The 20941-nt window shown below is 37.4% G+C and overlaps 1 protein-coding gene across 4 annotated transcripts in view; it reads right to left on the bottom strand.

Moving 5' to 3' along the window:
* LOC128002771 (WD repeat and FYVE domain-containing protein 3) overlaps nt 1-20941 on the bottom strand; it is a 69814-nt gene that overhangs the window by 20219 nt on the left and 28654 nt on the right. For 3 of the 4 annotated variants that reach the window (XM_052592472.1, XM_052592470.1, XM_052592471.1), the window contains exons 9-28: nt 20329-20796; nt 19939-20037; nt 18450-18643; nt 17413-17870; nt 16192-16275; nt 14210-14381; nt 12583-12797; nt 10848-10960; nt 9759-9993; nt 7702-7802; nt 5613-5831; nt 5033-5214; nt 4644-4875; nt 4309-4469; nt 3504-3615; nt 3180-3370; nt 2544-2696; nt 2232-2305; nt 1505-1666; nt 52-146 (exon numbers count right to left, since the gene is read on the bottom strand). In XM_052592472.1, the coding sequence (XP_052448432.1) occupies nt 52-146; nt 1505-1666; nt 2232-2305; nt 2544-2696; nt 3180-3370; nt 3504-3615; nt 4309-4469; nt 4644-4875; nt 5033-5214; nt 5613-5831; nt 7702-7802; nt 9759-9993; nt 10848-10960; nt 12583-12797; nt 14210-14381; nt 16192-16275; nt 17413-17870; nt 18450-18643; nt 19939-20037; nt 20329-20796 (3720 nt within the window). The remainder of the gene's footprint in view (nt 1-51; nt 147-1504; nt 1667-2231; nt 2306-2543; nt 2697-3179; nt 3371-3503; nt 3616-4308; nt 4470-4643; nt 4876-5032; nt 5215-5612; nt 5832-7701; nt 7803-9758; nt 9994-10847; nt 10961-12582; nt 12798-14209; nt 14382-16191; nt 16276-17412; nt 17871-18449; nt 18644-19938; nt 20038-20328; nt 20797-20941) is intronic. The other variant, XM_052592473.1, reaches the window with a different exon arrangement.

Genomic DNA, 20941 nt, shown 5'->3' with positions numbered 1-20941 from the left:
ATATGGTGTTAAAATGCTTCTTAAATTCTCAAGCTTAAAAACATGATTTACCTCTGTCGATCTTCTCCTCATTGGTGTTCTCCATAATGACAAACTTCTCACAGACTGCAAATGTTGGCAATGTGGAAGAGATGAACTGCCCAAACCTTAAACAACAACAACAAAAAAAACAGAATTATAAATGATTATTTTGTGATGTGCCGTTATTCGGTAAGGCAATATATCACGGTAATGAATATGCACAATATTGTTATCATGGGCACTTCTAAATATAGTGAATAATTATATATTACAGATTAATCAGAATTTGGGATGCATTTTAAAAATACTTTTCCCATCAACTGGTCAAAATGCACCGCTGTATGCTGCTTGAAAGAGTCGGCGCTCTGATGTAAACAAGCACACATGAAAAGCACACAGGGAGCTGATTGAAAGCACATTCACTCTCTGACAGCAGATGGCGCTAAACTTCACAATTTACATTAGGGCTTCATTAGTTAACATTAGTTAATTCATTAGTTAACATAAACTGCCAATGAAAAACTCTTCTGAACATTCATTAATCTTAGGTATTCCAATATTTAATACATTGTTAAAATTGAAAGTTGCAACTGCATCATTTAATGAGTTAACATGGACGAAGACTTGAATTTTATTAATTTTTTTTTACAAAGATTAATAACTCCTGAATCAAATGTAGCTATTGCTTATTGTGAATGTTTATGCATTTATTAAGGTTAACTAATAACACTTAAGTATAAGTCGCATCAGTCCAAAAATACATCATGACAAGGAAAAAAACATATATAAGTCGCACTTATTTAGAACCAAGATCCAAGAGAAAACATTACCGTCTACAGCCACAAGAGGGCGCTCTGTTTTCAGAGGTAGACTACAGGAGCATAGAGCGCCCTCTGGCGGCTGTAGACACTAATGTTTTAACTTGATTCATTTCTCTTGGTTCATGTCAAATTAATTTTGATAAATAAGTCACACCTGACTATAAGTCGCAGTACCAGCCAAACTATGAAAAAAAGTGTGACTTATAGTCCGGAAAATACGGTAAAGTGATGCATATTGGTCCATATAGTTCTTGTGCACTTTAACCTGTGTAACATTTTAACTTTATATTTATTTTTGGACACTTTTTAGATATTTTTTTAAAACTACTGTAAATTTAAATATCGTGGTAATACCATTTACTATGATAAAACATTTGCAATTAATTGCAACATGAAAATTTGATACCGGCATATCCCTATTTGTGATATTATTTTGTTAATGAAATTTTTTATTTTGTACGTGTAAATTGTACATAGTGTTCCTAATTATTCAAATAATTCTCAAAAAAATATAAATAATTAGTCGCCTCTGCTTCTAACTAAACTATATTCTGAAATAAAATAAGATCGTTTGAAAGAAATGTGTCACTTCTGATTCCAATCCATTTAAATGTGTTGTCTTGGAAATCATACATTTAAAATGGGTATTCATCTCTGTTTACCTTAGTAGGTCATATGAGTTGGGGAAGCCCTGCAGCAGGAGACTGAGGACGCTGCCGATGGCAGCGATGGTGGGCTGAGACAGAGACTGATCCCTCAGAGTCAGCAGCAGTTTGGGGATCAACTGAAACTCCCGCAACAGTTTGGCATTCTTAGCAGCTTCACTGAGAACAGAAACAAGTACACACCATGTGAGTGACAGCAGGCCCACTCACACCAAGGACGATAACTATGAAGTTCATAACTTAAAGAGAATGGCAGAGTCCACATTATAATTATAATGCTAATGACACAGAGGAACAATATCGGTGGAATCACTCAAGATGATCTTTTCAGATGTTGAAAGATAAAAACATTGCCAGCCAATCAGAATCCACCTGACTTTAAAGAGCTTGAACATTCGAAGCAGCAGATGACAAACTGTCTGTTTGTGGATGTTGATATAGTTTTCATTATACTTATCATTGTCTTTTTGTGAAAGGGCCTTAAGACATATATCAGATCTCTCCTCTCTTCTTTTCTGTATGATGAAATATCCATGTGATGCATTTGTTCTATAAGTGCTGCGGAGTAAGTAACCATCATAATGCTAATGCTTACTGTACTATAAAACTTCTATAAGGCTAAAGGAACCAAAATAAAGTCCCATTACGCTGCAGAAAGGGATTGACTGTCCTGAATTTTTAAAAAAAGAGTCAATAAAGTATGTTTAGAGTATGGATGGATTACCTGGATTCAGTCAGAAGTTCAATGAAGTGCTCGAAGAGAGAGAGGTGCAGCTCATAGGGAGCATGAAGCCAAACCTGAAAGTCCAGCAAATAATAATACAAAGTATAATTAAACATTTCAATCATAATATCATTGAAATATTTCTTCTGAAATAAAATGTTTTAGAACTGAAGACAAAAAAAAAAAAAAAAAATATATATATATATATTTTTTTTTTAAGAAGAGATCTCATGCCGGAAACTATTAAGAGTTCAATTTTCAGCAAGGTCACTGATGATGTCCATCTGAGGTATTTATATTTGAGCTTCGCACCTCAAAATCACACAGCAGGTCCTGGAAAGCTGTGGTGTTTGGGATGATTGAGGTCTCGTGGCCACTATCGACCGTTCCGACAAGAGAGAAGGTCAAGTGAAGAATATGGCTGTTCAACAGAGGACGTTTCTTCTTCAGCAACATGGCCAGCAGCTAGAACAGAAGACACTGAGTTAAAGAAGATCTTTCAGGCAAATGATCTAAAGCTGATGGGAAGGTCTATGTGAAGAATGATCTGCTATATATTTGTTAGCCTACTCATTTCAGGATTCAGTGATCAGTTCCATTTAAAACAGGCTGAAACCCAACACTCAGCCATTCATTTTCCTTACACAGTGACAGCACAATCAACATTAGCTCCATGAAACATCGCATTCTCTCTACAGACCCATTAAAGCAGCAAAGAAATTAAACAATGCACCATCTGTTATGTTCAGACCAGCACATCCCAGCATGCCCCACCCTTGCGAACCCCCACTTATCACATCAGTTGGCTGTCACCGGACATAACAGCCCAGTCTCACTCTTATCGTTTAAACTGCCACCTCATTGGCTCATAACATCCTACAGTTACAGCTGTATAAAACAGGACATCCCTCGTTCAAAGTTCACGGAGTAAATGTTACTGCAGCCCACCTGGTATCCTTTGATACGCTCCATCTCCTTGCTAGCTAGCGGGTTGCTCTTCACAACACACACTAACGCTTTTACTGCAGCATAGAGACCCTCCACGTCTGAAGCCATGGCAACCAGGCCCAGGATGGAAGCCGCCCCTCCGATGTACTGGAGGTTGGTGGCCACTGGTTTGGTTACGAAGGCGCGCACACCTACATGGAACAAGACTGCAGCTATAAATACATGTACACTGAGAGAAAGGCATGGTTTATTGGAAATGCTTCATTAAAAAAAAAAATCTTCACAGATCTCCATCGTTCTAATGAAAACAGCACAAGCATTCACCCAGGTAACCGATGATCGCGGCTCCAATGGTCCTGGCCGACCCGTTGAGATGGCCCACTGCATTATGCACGAGCTTGACTGGTGTGGCACTTTCATGAGAGGAAACCCCCAGCTGAAAGAGAATGAAAACATCACTCTGTGCAACTTTACAAAAATAATAATCAAAATAATTGTTCATGGGTAGGACCACAAGAAACCTTCAAAAGTTCTACGCATTCTGCACCTCTTGTATGTTTATTGATATGTAATATTTTGTCTAAATAATTATTACTTCTTTCAGAGAATCACAAAACATTAAGCAACACCGCTGTTTTCAACATTAATAATATGAAATGTTTTTTTGAGCATCAAATCAGCATATTAGAATTATTTCTAAAGGATCATGTGTCACTGAAGACTGCAGTAATGATTCTAAAAATAAAACAGCTTTAACATCATAGGCATAAAAAAAACCTTTAAAATATTTCAAAATAGAAAGCAGTTATTTTAAATTAATATTTGACATCTTTTTTGGATTTAATATATTTTGATCAAATAAATGCAGTATTGCTGAGCATAAACTTCTTTCAAAAACATTTTTACTGACCCCAAACTTTCGAACAGTAGTGTTTAAATGTCTTTTAAATGTCAAAAATATAATGTAATGCAAAATAGGCATTTTTTTTAAATTGTCCATTTAATTTGTTAAAAGTCTTTAACACAAATGAATTCATCAATATTTAATAAATATTTAAAATCTTAGCACTGAAATACATTATAATAGCAGAAGAGAGTGAAGAAGCAGGAAAAGGTTTAGGATGCTTACCTGTTTGGCAATGGCTTTGCTGTCCAGTTTGTTGTAGACCTTTCGTATCTTGGCCACAGTGAGAGCAGATACAGAGTGAGCAAAGAGACTGAAGGAGACCCTCTCTTCAGGGACCAATGCAACAGGACATGGTGGCACAGCTTCAGTCTTTGAGTCTTTGCCTGGTGATAGAAGAGAAAACAGTTTTAAGAGCTGCAACTACAGGAGCAAATGCCTGGATTTTTCTATATGACACACACAAGAAAAATAGCCATTCATTTTCAAAAAACATCTGTTTTCAAAATCAGACTTCTTTTAGGTGTTATTCACCCGAGTGTGACACATCAGGAACTCACATGGCAGGTAAACAGCTTGGAAACTGCCTACATAATTGGGTCCCAGCTCATAGATGGCAGCCACACTGGCAGCAGGCAGCACCTCCTCCAGAAAGTGAGTGGGACCCAGTCGCCAGACCAGAGCGGAGAGCTGGCGCTGGGCCGGTGGCGTACCGATGTAGCTGTACACCGTGCTCAACACAGGTGGGTTTGTGGATGCAGAGCCGCCGGGAGCATTGTGAACATAGTGCAGCTACAAAGACAACCACAATGAGAAACAAAAAAGTGTGACTTGCAGGATAATAAGGACCTATATTTCTAATATATATTGTTTAACGGTAGCCTTGGGAACTGGTGTTTTAGCTGCTAATGAAGTAAGCGGAAGACCAAATCACATCAGATCACCACACCTTGACTGTGCTGACCATCTGACCATCGATGTAAAGAGTTGCCATGCTGTTCTTCAGCATTCCCTTGCTCATAACTAACACCAGGTGGTGCCACTGTCCCTCAGTGATGAGGTCAGCGCAGCGGAAGCGAGCACAGCAGGGAAGGAGCTCATAGAAGGAGGACTCCTCACTGAAGTCATCCACTGCCAGGGGAAAGGGGAAATGATGTCACGTCACTAACCACAGACAAAGGAACTTTTCCTCTGTATTTCAGAAGGAACAGGCTTTTTAAACCGTACATTAAAATAGCTCAGTTGTCTATCCTCAGTTTGCCCATGAAACATAAGCATGGTGACATCACAGGCTAAATACATTTTTAAGTATTTTAAAATAATTGTAATTATAACTTCATTTGTGTGTTCACAAACAACAGAATTTTGATGGTCTGCAATAGACTTGTTTTTAATTCAAGCTCACTTAATCTGTATACAGAGGATCAAAATGGTTGAAACGGTCATCTGATTCACAAACATGCACACCATATTTTGCTGACATAAACAGCAAACAAAAATGTAGAACAGGAAGTTGCAGAAACACTTGCCATAGGTCTGAAGCAGCTCTTCTTTAGTGGACACAACGAGAGAGCGGTCTTTAGCAGAGAGCACGATGGCCAGGCACACGTAGTGCTGCTCGGACGAGGTGGCCCTTCGCACCACCGTGAGCAGACGCACAGGGTGGCTTTGGGGTGGTGTGCTGAAGCGCTCAACGCAAAACCACGTTGAGTAGCTCAGGCCAGACGGGGGTGGAAAGAAACGCTCACCTGGAGATGAACAAGAGGATATTTCAAATTAGAATTTAGAATTTAGAATGACGTGGTTTGGCGCAGCTCATCAGCGAACAACGGCTCGGTGTAGTTAATGCTGCTCCATGTGAAATCACGCATGTGTAGAGATTTAACGCTGATTACAGAACCGGCTTTACTGACTAGATGCGCATTAAATATCGATTTATCGTGCAGCTCTACAATAGTTAACTACTTTAGTTAACATGAACTAAACATGAAAAATACTTCTACAGCATTTATTAATCTTAGTTCATGTTAATTTCAACGTTTTCTAATGCATTACTAAAATCCAAAGTTGTGCTTGTTAACATTAGTTAATGCACTGTGAATTACCATGAACTAACAATGAATGACTATATTTTCATATATTAACTAACATTAACTAATGGAACCTTATTGTAAACCGTTACCGTGTTTCTTATTAGGACGCTAGTGAAATTACTTCCGTTTTACACCTCTTTTTTTCTTTTTCTTTTTTTTTTTCAAGTTACACTACCTTTCAATTGTTTGCCATTAGTAAAGTTTTGTTATGTTTTTAAAGGAAGCATATTTCTATTTTAATATATTTTCAAATATAATTTATTGATGCAATGGCACAGGTGAATTTTCAGCAGCCATTTACTGAAGTCTTCGATTAATCGGTTTTGCTGAATTTTGATATTTTTTATGTAATTATGCATTTATTTTCAGGTTCAAATTTATTATTACTATTATTATTATTATTATTATTATTATTATTATTATTATTATTATACTTGTTTAATGTGATTTGGAGAACATCACTAAATAAATCTCCTTGGGCTTTGCATAATGATCTATTACATCAAGTGTGCATTCTTGAAAATTTAGCCTAAGCTTCTTAGATGCAACAAATCCACTTTGGCTTGTACCCTAAACCCAGGAAACCCCTGGAAGAGAGACAGGAACAAAAATACTACTAATACTAGACTGCAGGGGATCTGAATGAACCTCTCTGAGCAAGAAATGATGTCGTCATCCACAAAAATAGGTCAGAGAATATGATGCAGGAGTCTATCTATAAATACTCAAACCATCCATTTGAGAGAGCGAGAGAGAGAGAAGAGACAAGGGAGAGGAAATGGGGATGATGAAGGAGAGAAAGAGAGAGAGAGTAAAATGAAGAAAAACAGGAAGGGAGAAAGATGGAGAGACAGCGAGCCCTGAATCACCTCATTAATACTACATAGGCACTTGTACGCCCACTCAGGGCTGCTGTGAAGCTGGTGGAGCTCCAGCAGAAGCAAAGGCACACAAACAATTTTTTGTCAAGCTTTGTCAAGTTTGGGTTTGCTTCCTCTTTTCTCTAGACTCCACAGTCACAGCGCTGTGCTCCTGTTCCCTCATACCTCTCGCCTGTCACGAGCCAAGATGCTTCCGAAATTCTGTCATGCTTTTACCATCCCATGTTTGGAAACTCAAACTCACTCAAAAACTCAATAGCAATAGTCTGTTAAAACAATAAAAACTGTATTTTAGTTTAATTACACAGCTTTTTGTAACACTTGATTCTGATTGGTCGATCGCATAAAAACTGCTTTGACTTGTATCTTTCACCACTGTCCATGGCAACATACAAGCACAATTTTTGTCTCTTTTTTATATCCTCTGAGATCTCCGTCACCAAGACAAGGTTTATTGTGTGATAATGACTTGCTTGCTGTACATTATGGACGAATAACTGCAGCATATTCATCAATTTAATGTATTTTTTTTCATATACTTCAATGTACTTTATCTTAATAAAGATTTACACAGAGCGGAAAGCTGCTGGCTGTTGTTATGCAAATGCTGGGGGCTGGGGAAGAGTGTGTTTGTGATCACTTACCGTTTCCCATGCCGCTGACCACCGCCCCGTCACTGACTCCAGCTGTGTTGGCATTACTGAATGGTGCATTGTGAGGGGCCAAACTCGGCAAAAACAAACATCTGGGGAGAGAAAACGAATATAAGAAATGAATTTCAATTTATCAGGAATCCCAGTGGGTCAGACATTTCACACATTTTATTCTTGTCTCTCAGTAATAGATAAGTGGCTTAAAGAGGAGATGTGGATGTTTGTTTGTGGGTGTCACGCCTTGTGCAACAATGACAGAGTGAGCTCGTCACAAAAGAACTGAATTACATCGTGTATAAAACATTACAAATGTCCACTGATGGAACTTATTCAAACACCAGATATTACTAAACGTCAGAGAAGCAAATAATGAGAATGGGTGAAACCAAACGCAAGATTTCTGTCAATCCATACTTCATTAAACATTCTGCCATTCATCAAATAAACAGAAAACCATCCCAGTGTCACTCAAAACATCTAAACGCGTCTCCATGGAGGCTAATTAACCCTGACAAAGAAAGCCTCATGTGTCATTTTAATATTAAAAAAGCTGTGGCAATTAAAAAAAAATCCACATCACACTAACAATACAAGCATCCACCCAAAAACAGTGAAAGATCAACACCTCCCACCAGCCAATGAAGTCTGTGAAAAAGGGTTCAATTTGGGGACAAATCTGTTCACAAAAGTGAGCAACGTCTGACAAAACCTCCCTTTCTTTGGGAACATGAAGTACTATAATTTTTTTTTTATAAATTTAATGAAATTAAATTTTATGAAATTAAACAAAATAATCATAATATATAATATTATTTTAATATAATATTTAATATTTTTTAGAATATACATACATACATATATATATATATATATATATATATATATATATATCTATCTATATATCTATAGATATATATATATATATATATATATATATATATATATATATATATATATATATATATATATATATATATATATATATAAACACACACAATTCTTTTTTTACATTTCTTTTTAGAATTGGCATATATATAATTATATATGATGTAAATTAATAATTATAAAAAAAAAAATCTTAAGATAAAACTAATAGAAGTCTATGTATATGTATATGTATATGTGTGTGGAGGTTAATGTCCACCTCCTCCCTGTCTGCTCCCTTATAACCCAAAAAGCTTTAAGCCCAGCTGTGGCAGCACCATTAAGCTGGTCTGCACGCCCAATACAGAACGTGTTTACATGAATTTTTCATGAAGGCAGATGGGAAGTGTGCTCTGTGTGTGTGCGTTTGTCAGCTTTCGCAAGATGAAATGTGGGCCAGCACAAGTGATTTTCACATCTTCAATTATTCTAAGCTGCATGTTCTATTCAGATGTAGGAGGAAGTGTTTAAAGACAGAGGAGGATTCTGGCTGAGACACATAAGAGATACATCATTTGGATCGTCTGTGTAGTTGATGCAGGTTTACTGGGAATTTGTGGCATTTAAGTCTGTAGAACTGCTGTAGAACTGCTCAAGCAATAAAAGGCCACTGGGAGGCTAACAAAATTCAATTTGAGCACAACTGAGATTACTTGAAGCATTGTTATGAGTGCAAAAACTGAACCGTTGACCCATTTCATACACATAAATCTCCCATTTAAGCAGCTAATAATTTGGAAACAAGACAAATGATGATCGCTGGGCTTTCATAATTAATGAAAATATTAAAGATCTGTTATTTTCAGTTTAGCATGTACCCTGGTGGGATTATGTTAAACAGAAACAGATGGAGACTCTTTGAACTGCGATATATTCAGAGACGTAAGCGCATTTCAAATCTGTGTTTCTGTGAGCTTTAAACTGGGTCAGGCTTTTTTAAAGCACAACACCAAATACATTTTTGATTGACGCATATATCTATATCTATATCTATATATATCTATATCTATATCTATATCTATATCTATATATATCTATATCTATATCTATATCTATATATATATATATCTATCTATATCTATATCTATATATAAATAAAAGGCTAGACTAGTGCTGAGTCTTACCCGAATCCCTCTAATGACGTGTCAAACTCCACGAAGGCGGGTGTGACGGAGGATCCATGGAGACGGATGTCATGGGGCGTCGTCATGGACACCAGGCACTTGACTCGGGTGAGGGGTACAGTGCTGCCCTCAGCCGATCGCACCAGACTTCGACTGATCCGGTACTGGCTGTTGTCCTCATTAATTGTGAACACGCTATCCGGCCCAAAACCCTCCATGGACAAAGTCATGCTGTCTGGATGTGGAAAAAGACCAAAGTACAGTCAAGCTTGTCCCATAAACTCTACTGCTCTCTTAGTATTACACTATTACATCAAGAAACACTTGACAGTTATTACTGTTAGCATAAGATCATTTTTACTTCACTTTTATGCAATATTAGGTACTTTCCAGGAATATCTGATAGACTTTTATCTAACAACAATACCATTTATGTATAAATGTAATTGATTGTGTCCATGTAATCTTTAATTATTTAATATTACTATGAAATTGTTCTATTTTATTATAGTTTTTGTATAATAAAATTTGCAAAAAAATATAGGCTTGTGGGTGTTGAATTTTGCTAATCTGACACTATACAAGCAGAGGGAAATTTCCCATACAGTAAAATCCTTTCATTCTGTTTACATCAGAGGTCTCTTAAACAACCTCATTCTGTGGATATAACCAACAAAAATATCTGTTTGTACTGGACCCTGGAATGACCGCACAATTCCACTGAGGCTTTCTACTAAGCAAGCAAGAAACCTTTAAATTAGCAAGTTCAAAAAGGACTCGCTGGACATGGTGGAACTTGACTGGTAATTAGGGAAGCTGGGAACACATCTCCAGCAAAACCCTGTTTAACTGAACGTCTCTCTGCTGGCAGAGCCGCGGAGAGCGAAAGGAGAATGTTTTGTTTGATTCTGATGGTGATTGATGGCATTTCACCAAAGCCCATAGTCAGTGAAGCCTGAAGTAATGTCCCTCCTTTCACTGGCCCACAGAGACAACACCACATAACACTGACACAGACTGTTTAGGGGATGGCACAAAAGCACAGTGACAGCTCTAGCAGTCTTTATGCATTCTTCTTTTTCTCCTTACTGCGCATTTCAGCTTCATAGCTGAGGGAGCTCGGCTTGTGGACGCGATACTGCTTCAGGAGCTTTTTGTCCCAGGCACCGCAATTCAGAGGATTCCCAAGTCGCAAGAATTCCCTGGAAAATACATAAAAGCATGTTACAGAGACAGCAATAACCCACACAATGAGCAATCGTTTGCTCCTCAATCATAATCACAACACATTAATAAATCTAGAAGACTGTAAAAGACAAAAATAAACGTCAAATAAATGTAATTAATAAAATAAATAATATAATAATTGTAATGATTGAAATAACAATAATTATATTATGATTAAATGTTTTATTTAAATAAAAATATACATTATTATTATGATAAATAATAATATAATAAGAATAAGAATAAGAAAAATATATTAATTACTGAAATAAATTTGATGATGATTATATCTATACGTGGAATGATTTTTCCAGAATGGACTGTTGCATGACTTTTAAACCATAAAAATCAGATTTTGTTTCCACAAATGAGCTGAAGTGAATTGCTGTTTTTCTTTTTCCCCCTTCATTTTGTAGTGAAGTTAGTCTGCATCCTCCATCACGTCAGACCAGCCATGCGGAAAATTGAAACCGCTAATCCGTTTGACTTGGAGATGACCCATGGAGAGCTTTGAATAATATTGAGATGTGTCAAATTTGATCACTTTCCTTTTATTCAAACAAGCAGCTGTGATAAGATCAGATCAGTGAAGACTGAATCATGCAGGAGCCCCAGGAGCAAAACTGCTTTTAACGGACTCATCTGGTCTTTGTATAAACAAAAATCAGTTCAGAAGAGATCGCATGTGGGAGACCAATCAATAAAAGGTTGGGGGCAGAAAAAAAATGTTCCTTTAAGATATTATTCATAAATATTAATCATTTCAATAAATATTGCTGAGGCTTTGAGATGTCATGAATGAATAGCTAGCCCTCCGAACTGTTTTGTATCACATCTGTGCACTGTAAAGTTTACAGTGTATTATACATTATCAGCGGGAAAGGACTCTGTCCTCAACTTACCATAACATAACATAACATAACATAACATAACATAGGCTGGGCAACTTAACGCGTTATTATCGCTGATAATAATTTTACTGCGCATTAACGCAGTTGCTGACTGGCTCTGAATACACATACAGACAGATCATGGGTCACACGAGGGGATGCTCCTTATCAAATTATTTAGGCAAGGCATAAACATTCACAAACCACAGTCCACTGTTGTTTTTAACAGAAAAGAAAGAAGTTTCCGGTAACACGTGAAAGTAGCAGAGAAGCGCTCTCGCTCAGCACAGTGGAGTGAATCGTTTTGTTAACTTTGTGGTTTATTATTTTGAGTCATATGTGACACGGTAACACACGGCCTTGTCACAATATATTGGTTTACACATCTATCGCTTTTGCCGCTCATAAATATTCACAATATCATGCAGCACGTATCAGAAGTTCTATATATAACTGAACCACGCTCTTGTCCACCACTCCCAACCATGCAAGGGACTGCTAAACTGAACTATCACACTAGTCAAACAAACCAGACTTTGGGGGTTAAGATTGCCTATTGTGAGCACACCCTAATTATTCTCCTGCTTCCTGCACACACGAGTCTCTAACCACCCATCAAGTGTTTCCTGCGCCGCTCTCTGCTGCGATGGGTCCCGTGATCCCTGTCATACTTCATTTTGTTATTTTTGTGAGCAAACTAAACTCACCTGAGCACCATAGGCTCCAGGGCCTGGGAAACCAGTCGCTCAAACATCCTCTGCAGCGGTGGGTGGAGTGGGTGATCTTCATCTCCCAAAGCGCAGCTACAGCGCTGAAGCAAGCGTGAGTGCAGACCTGCCTCACACAGGATCTGCTGGTTCCTCTCTGAATGCACCAGCAGCTGCAGGATGTTCGCAACTGCTAACTGCAGGTCCAGGGCATGCTGAGGAGCAGAGCAAGGGTAAAGTGAGCTGCAGGACACTTACAGTAGTACACTCAGCTCAGATAAACACTACAAATCTGAAATTCTAAATTCACATTGCAGTGGCACAAGCCAAACATAGCATGCTATTACTAGTCAAGTCTGAGGACAGCTACCTAACCAATTAAACCAAGCCTTTTACAGACCTATTTTTTTTTTTTGGGAGGGTACATACCTAAAAGGAATGTTCTGGGTTATTACTAAATCATTTATGTTATTAGCATGCCACAGATGCTGTCGATTACACCGAATATCATTTGATCTTGCCCCAGTTTGTAGTAACAAACAAGTTTGAAAAAACAAAACGATAAAAAAAGACACTGACAAATACACTTATATTGGAAGTCTATGAGCCAATATACTGTACTGCCTCGCGTTCTTTCATCGTGAGCATGTAACTCTCTCTAGCTCTCCAGAGAGCTGATCGGGGTTATCATTTCTGTGGTAATCGTAGCAAACAACATAACAAAAATGCAGCAGATAAGAGCTTAAATGAGAACATGCCTTTAAGTTTCACACAAAATTCCAAAGGGACACGTTCATTCTCATAAAATCCTTCACTTTGACTTCTGAATGTAGGTGAAAAACTATGGTATACACAAACACACACTCTTATACACACACACACACACACATGCTTAACCATTCACAAGTTACTGTCACTTTTGAGCAATTTAATGCATACTGACTAAATAATAATGAATAATAATAATAATCCTGATCCCAAACTTTTGAACAGTAGCGTATACAATCTTTTGAGAAGTAGCATCATAGATATGTGACCCTGGACTACAAAACCAGTCTAAAGTCAGGTATATTTTCAGCAAAAGTCCAAAAATTTTTGTATGGGCAAAAATGATTGAATTTTCTTTTGTGCCAAAAATCATTATTATATTAAGTAAAGATCATGTTCCATGAAGATATTTTGTATTGTAAATCTATCCGAACTTCATTTCTGATTAGTAATATGCAGTGCTAAGAACTTCATTTGGACAACTTTAAAGGGGATTTTCTCAGTATTTAGATTTATTTGCACCCTCAGATTCCAGATTTTCAAAAATAGGCCAAATATTGTCCGATCCTAATAAACCATAGATCAATCGAAAGCTTATTTATCAATAAGTTACAGAAACTATTTCACCTTTCAGATTATGTATAAATCTTGATTTCTAAAAATGTACATTTAAGACTGGTTTTGTGGTCCGTGGTCACATATGAAAAAGACACATCTGATGCTGATAAGCTCAGCAATGCATTTGTACATTATCTCTCTTAGCTTCACATCAACACAAAATGGCCCAATGACTGTGTGAGACACCAAACACGGTGTCAGCTCACTAGGGTTCGAGCCAATATCTACAAGCAGCTCATACCTCAGGCTGTGTGTCAGAAGAAACGGAGGGAAGGAGGTCGAGCACTGCCAGCACGGCTCCTGGGTGGATGACTACAGGGTCTGAAGAGTGCTGCGACGGATTTCCCAAGTGCAGCTTTAGGTCCGTTAGGGCTTTACCAGGAGCAGAGTTGGACGAGCTGTGATAGCCATGTCTATCAGGAAAGAAAAGATGACTTAATGGTTTCTTAGTCTCAGTGTCTGGAAAGTGTAATTCACTTATACATTTTGGCTTGACAGTTTTATCCAGATAAAAGCTAATAGGCTGCAAAAGCTTTTAAAAGAAGGATTTTTTTGGTCCTTACTCTGAAATCCAGCAATGAAAAGACATAAACATCATAATGTTAATTAGGAATCAAAACTCCCCACAGAGAGCTTGAAAAACAAAAGGTCTAGAAAAAAACAAACGAAAAAGCTGTCAGCACAACCAGAGAAGGGGACATTTTTGCAAACGCAAAGCTTTACAGGTAAGCAAAGTAGCTCAACATGGCAGATGAAATGGTGCAGATGGAGAAGATGAAGGAGAGGAAAAGTGAGAGGTTGCAAAGTTGCAGACAGCAATCACTCTGATCAGAGGGAGCAGGAGATGAATCAGTGTCCCAAACAGGCCTGATGGAGGAAGTTCCCTAACTCAAGCAATTTGTCTGTTTACACTGAATGTGGGCAGCGCTACCCTAAACATAGAAACTACATCAACTAAATGTCCTGTTGTTGGGGGGGTCTGATTTATACAGAAGATATATACTTTTATCATTTGTACAGTTTTTATGACATTTCTGAATGGAATAATCCACAGAAAAAAAAAAAAAAATTTTTTTATAAAAAAATAAATAAAATAAAGGGTCATTAGTTACTTGTTCTCAACATAGTGACATCTGTTAACTTTTTTTTTCACATAAATAAATAAATACACTAATGTATTTAGGCATCACAAAATTATAATGATGTACAATATGAAAAACTGATATTCATTTTGAGAGTTGTTATAATTACATTTAAAAGAATTATTAAACTCTTTAAGTATTTTAAAAGATTAACTTCAATTACTGTGTTAGATGTGTGTTAGATGCTGTTAAAGGTTTAAAAAATATTTTAATTATAATAACTACTGTTCTACTAGACTTTCTATTCATCAGAGAATCTGGAGAAAAATGTGTCCACAAAAGCATTAAACAACACGACTGTTTTCAGCACTGACAATTACCGTATTTTCCAGACTATAAGTTGCACTTTTTTCATAGTTTGGCTGGTCCTGCGACTTATAGTCAGGTGCGACTTATTTATCAAAATTAATTTGACATGAACCAAGAGAAATGAACCAATAGAAGTTTAGAATAGAAGTTTTCTCTTGGTGCTTGGTTCTAAATAAATGCGACTTATAGTCCAGTGCGACTTATATACGTTTTTTTCCTCATCATGACGTATTTTTGGACTGATGCGACTTATACTCAGGTGTGATTTATAGTCTGAAAAATACGGTAATAAATGTTTCTTGAGCACCAAATAAGTATATTAGAATTATTTAATCAGAATTAAAACAGTAAGACACTGAAGTCTGGAGTAAGGCCAGCTTTGCCTTCACAGGAATAAAGAACACTTTTTGAAATACATATATCTACAGATATAATAAAATGAAAGTAGAAGACTTTTACATTTCAATAAAATTAAACGCAGCCTTGGTGAGCAAATAAAAATAATCCCAACCTTTTCAACTGTAGTGTGTATATGTCCAATATGGATATATATATGCTAAATAAATAAATTCTAATAATGGCAGATAAACAATATAGTACAAATAAATGACACATCCCTGCAGTAAGGAAAGGTGTAAGACAAAAGTGAACGAATGAAGTTAGAGAGGATGGTACAGACTGAGGAAAAAATGGTCTGATCACTCGACGAGCACAGAACAGAAAAAAAGGAAAAGACGGAGGGAGGAAAGGAAGAGGTGGCAGAAAGCAGTACCTCTTCCTGGTGATTGTTGGCGTGCCCCAAGGAGAGGGCAACGAGGTCTCGTGAGTCAAGCAGGGGGGCACCTGCTCGGCACGACTACAACGATTCAACCACACACGGACACGCAGAGTCACCACCAAACAATCAACAGAAAGACAGACCAGACCAAACAGCAGGTCCACACCAGGCAATGCCAGAGGAGTGAGAAAGAGCAAGAGAGGGAGGCAGTTAGTTCCTGTTGAATATAGAGCTCAGGGCACAGCACACAGAACTCAAGAGGATCTACAGATCATGCAAATCTAACACAAACATAAGCCCAAAGCACAGCTACACTCAGATAGCATGTGAAGGCATTTGCATCTCTTCTGAAGGTCATGACTAATGAGAACGATACACTAAAGGAAACTCTGCTCTCAGCAGGTCAGGGATGTGCATGAAGAATCTCATTCTGCACCAACTACTAAGATGTTACACAATATTCAAACTAGGCAAACCAATTTTCTTTTGCCTGCCATAGAAAACAACGAGAATACCTCCCCGCTGAATCCCTCAAATTAATATTTAGAGTGCCACTATGGATATACGTTTATGTTTTGAAAGGAAATGTTGAGTACTTTAAAGTACATCCAAGTTGCAATATTTAGAGCCTGATTTGTTTATTTGCTTCTTGTTAGAATCATAAATCCCAGCAGATTGGTGAAAAAAAAAAAAAAAACGCAAAAATAAAGCACTCACGTAGAGTGCGTTTTCTATTAGGCTCAAGTGGCCATTTTGAATTGTTTATTTGAATAAAAACATATTATAAAAACAGAAAATTAAAATTACAAAAGAAATAATCTTTTCAGAATAGACATTGTTACATGTTAATTCCCCTGATGGCGGTCGTCTAATTTTAAAATGGGTTTCTATGTAAGCTCTGTGTGACCTCGAACTTTTCATTTTTAATTACTTTGCGTTTTTTTTTTTGCTTGTTCATTGTAATTTTCAATTGTAGTTGTGCACAGTTTTTTCTTAAACCACTGTGCTCATTTATTTATCCAGTTTTAACAAATAGCATAGTTTGTTTTTATGTGCAAAGAGTACTCGACTATAAAAAGCTACTCTTTTTTTCTTAAAAAAAGAAAACCACTCTCTCAATGAAAAAAGGGATTTCATTTCATCTTACTGATATCACATGCAAAACACATTGATGTTTTTGATTCATTAAGAAAAGGCAACTTCATTTCTCCACACCTGTCAAATGAGTCTGTGGCCATCTTGTACAGGTAGATGAAGAGCTTGCTGCAGTGCTTTAGAGTAGGACAAACGTTTTCTGCAGGTATGATCTCATCCTCCAGTAACCGCTGGAATGGTTGGGCATTAGAGGGGAAGACGGCTGCTGGACCAACTTTCTTGGAATCAGAAAAACATCCCAAAAGTCGCACCGCGTCGGCCAGCTTCTCGTACTGGATCTCAGTGCGAAAGAAGTGCGAGTTGGCAGGTTCATAACGCATGGCTGCAGTGAGAGTGCAGAATACGGTGTGTAGAAGTTCAAAGACCTTGTTTTGGTTGACCTTCTCCCAGCCGCTCACAGGTGGAGAACAGAGGGAACGCTCCATGGCAACCAACAGTGAGGTCACGTACACAAAGCCGCCCACCTTGCGGAAGACGGTGCGTGTACGGTGGCTCTCGCGCAGCACCGCTAACAAAGCCTAATGAGAAACAACAAAAAAATGTTAGGTGAATTCAAATTTAAATCATGAGGATAGAAGTTAACGGTGCACCGAGGATGCTCCACAACTACATTACAGCTCAGAAGTTTGGGCTCAGTAAGATTTTGCACCAAATCAGCATATTAGAATAATTTCTAAAAAACTGTGTGACATTGAAGACAGGAGAAATGGCTGCTAGAAAAAAAAAATTATAAAAAAATAAATAAATAAATAAAAAAACCAGCCTTGTCATTAGAATATCTAATAACGGCAGAACATCATGAGAATAAATAAAATTTTAAAATATGCTAAAATAGAAACAGTTATTTAAAACTGCACTAAATGACTGTTTACTGCATTTCTGATCAAATAAATTCAGCATAGCTGAGGATAAGTAATCATTTTTTGAAAAATCATACAGACCCCAAACTGTTAAACATTAAACCGTATTTCATGCAAATATGGTGGTTAGAGTGGAAAAAAAAGCTATTTTAAATTAATTTGGAAAAAGCAAATGTATGCATGCTTAAATATTATTGTGCACACTTATTTGTTCACACAGATCTGAATGTGCCTCACCCGCAGAATGTCAGTTTTGAGCTGTAGTTCTGTTGATGGTGCGGAGTGCATAAGGCCGAGCAGGGTACCCATGTCATCCTCTCCAGATGGTGACAGCACCAGCTGTTGAATGATCATCAGAGCGTGCTCACGACACTGACGGTACTTCACAATGTTGTGCACACACCTGGCTCCGCCAAACTCACGGAACAATCCTGAGAGATTCAGATTTTCTCATTAAAAATTCATATACGCTTGGAGACAAGCAAGTTAGGATTTTAGTTTCAACTTCATAGCTTAGCAAGATCTTTAATGCTTTATGCAAATATTAGACACAACAAGACCATAGTGAGATTTAGATTTGACTGATCACCACTGGAATTACTCGCTCATTTTCTGCAGTGATGCGATTCTGATCGACTAACAACAAATAAAGCACGAGTGCATCTGTGAGACAGGGCATTCTCAGACTATCAGCAGCCATGATAGAGAAGAGAAATGATCACAGAGACCTTGACTCAGCACAGAGAGAGAGAGAGAGACTACTGCAGGGCCTGAGAGCATGAAAATTCATTTTGACTCGTCCCTGAGTGCTTAAGAAAAAGGAAAATTGGGAGTACAATAACACAATTATAATGAAAGCCTAAGGGATGTACTGGAAAGTTGTAAAACAATATCATATTTCTGTTCAAGGCCATATGAAAATAAGAAATGTGACTTTGGTGGCTACGTATATTAGCTTTGAGACTTTAATGAAATTAACCTTTAGCATATCTTACAGATTTAAAAAAGTAGTCTTTTTCTTCTCACAAAATGTAAAAAAAAATTGATGAGTCATTCTGCACCACACAAATTTCGGACTAATCAAATGCTCTCAAGAATGAGAATGTTCCTCCCTTTAACACCACCACCAACTGAGAAGGAAGTAGCAAACGATGATTCACTGCTATGATGTAACTAAAGCCTAATTACTATTTTAAAGGAAAAAGGGACAACTCCCTAGATGTCCTGGCAAAACAGCCCATTTAAAATGGAAATCTGAAAATTGTGATTGTTTTTAAGAGTACTTTTGATCTCAAATTCTGTCAGATGTTAACTACCTGCTATACACTACTAAAGTAATAACAAAAACATCAAGTAAATGTAAAGTGAGGGATGTGTAGAACTGTAAATCATTGGTTTTACAATTCTGTGTAAATCTGCAGCTTCTGCATGAGGCCCTGATTATGAATAATGGTAGCTAAAGAGGAAGAGACGGTAAGACCAAAACTACTGTGTCAGTCTAATTCCAAGCCTTCTGCTTGGCATTTCCTCTTTTAAAGCCCAGCAAAAGTTGGCGCCATAGACTTGTGGGCAGCGTTCTGAAACGTGGTGTGATATTGCTTCGTGAGATCAGTACGTGTCTGGCTTGCGGTCAATTCTCCTCTACAAAACTTTCAATTACGAAGTCTGAAAGGCCAAAAACGCAACTTTAAAAAGAAAGCAAAAGAAACGGCAATGCATCAATTACCTGCATTGGTGTTCGAGCCTTGCAAGAGGACTGTGAGAGTCTCCATGACAAACCAGGCAAGCTGTTTTTGCTCTTCGGCCACATTGTTCTTGGCATCACCTGACCACAGTGAGGGGGGAACAGTCATTGAAATTATAAATAGTAGCAGTGTTATTTTTTTTTTAAGTGATTTTTTTCATTAAAATAAACAGAATTATTACAAAAAAATATAAAAGCATACAACAAAATTGCTAAAATGTGAAACTAAGATGTGAAAAAACTTAAAGTATAAAAAAGTAAAACCTAAATTCAATTTGAATGAATAAAAATTGTAGTAGTATAATAAATAATACTTAACCCTTACAAATATATATTATTTAATGATTTAACTTTAGTTGACAAATGACTTACCCTGTTCGCCATGGGCTTGTGTTGGTTCTTTCAGCAGCGCTGCATATTTGTGAAGCAGGTTAACTAGCACTTCCAGCAGTCCAACTTCACGGAAGACATCACTGAAGACAGGGTGGTGGCGCCCGAGTTTGAGAAGAGTGCGGGTGGCTGTGATGCTGCATCCGTAAGAGGTGCTCGACTTTAACAGAACGCTAACGCTAAAAAGCTCTTTGCATGGTACATAATTAAGTCCAAAGACGACAAACTCCAGTAGCTCGAAGTACTTGGACTGCACCTCTGGTAGCTTTGCTACTCTGTCTGCAAACTGCGATAGCGCATGCTGCGCCTCTAAGATGAAATAGTTGGCATAGTCTGCGGCGTAGATGTTGGCAATGGCTTCAAGGATCATGCGTGCTAATTGACCACTCTTGGCCTTCAAGAAGACATTCTGAAGCACAATGAAAGCATGGATGTTTCTGACCGTGTGGCCTGAAGAAAAAAAAAAAAGAAGAAGAAATCAGACTCATGAGTATAAATAACCAAAAATAGCTCAGAAGAAAGTCAACCAAACAAGTTTGGAAAAACTATAATAAAGTAGAAAAGTAAATATGACTAGGAGTGAGTAAATAGTGAA

This window comes from Carassius gibelio, chromosome A5 (assembly GCF_023724105.1).
Source record: "Carassius gibelio isolate Cgi1373 ecotype wild population from Czech Republic chromosome A5, carGib1.2-hapl.c, whole genome shotgun sequence".
Taxonomy (NCBI): domain Eukaryota; kingdom Metazoa; phylum Chordata; class Actinopteri; order Cypriniformes; family Cyprinidae; genus Carassius; species Carassius gibelio.
The sequence above is the reverse complement of the archived record's forward strand: the minus strand, read 5'-3'. Positions and strand labels throughout refer to the sequence as shown.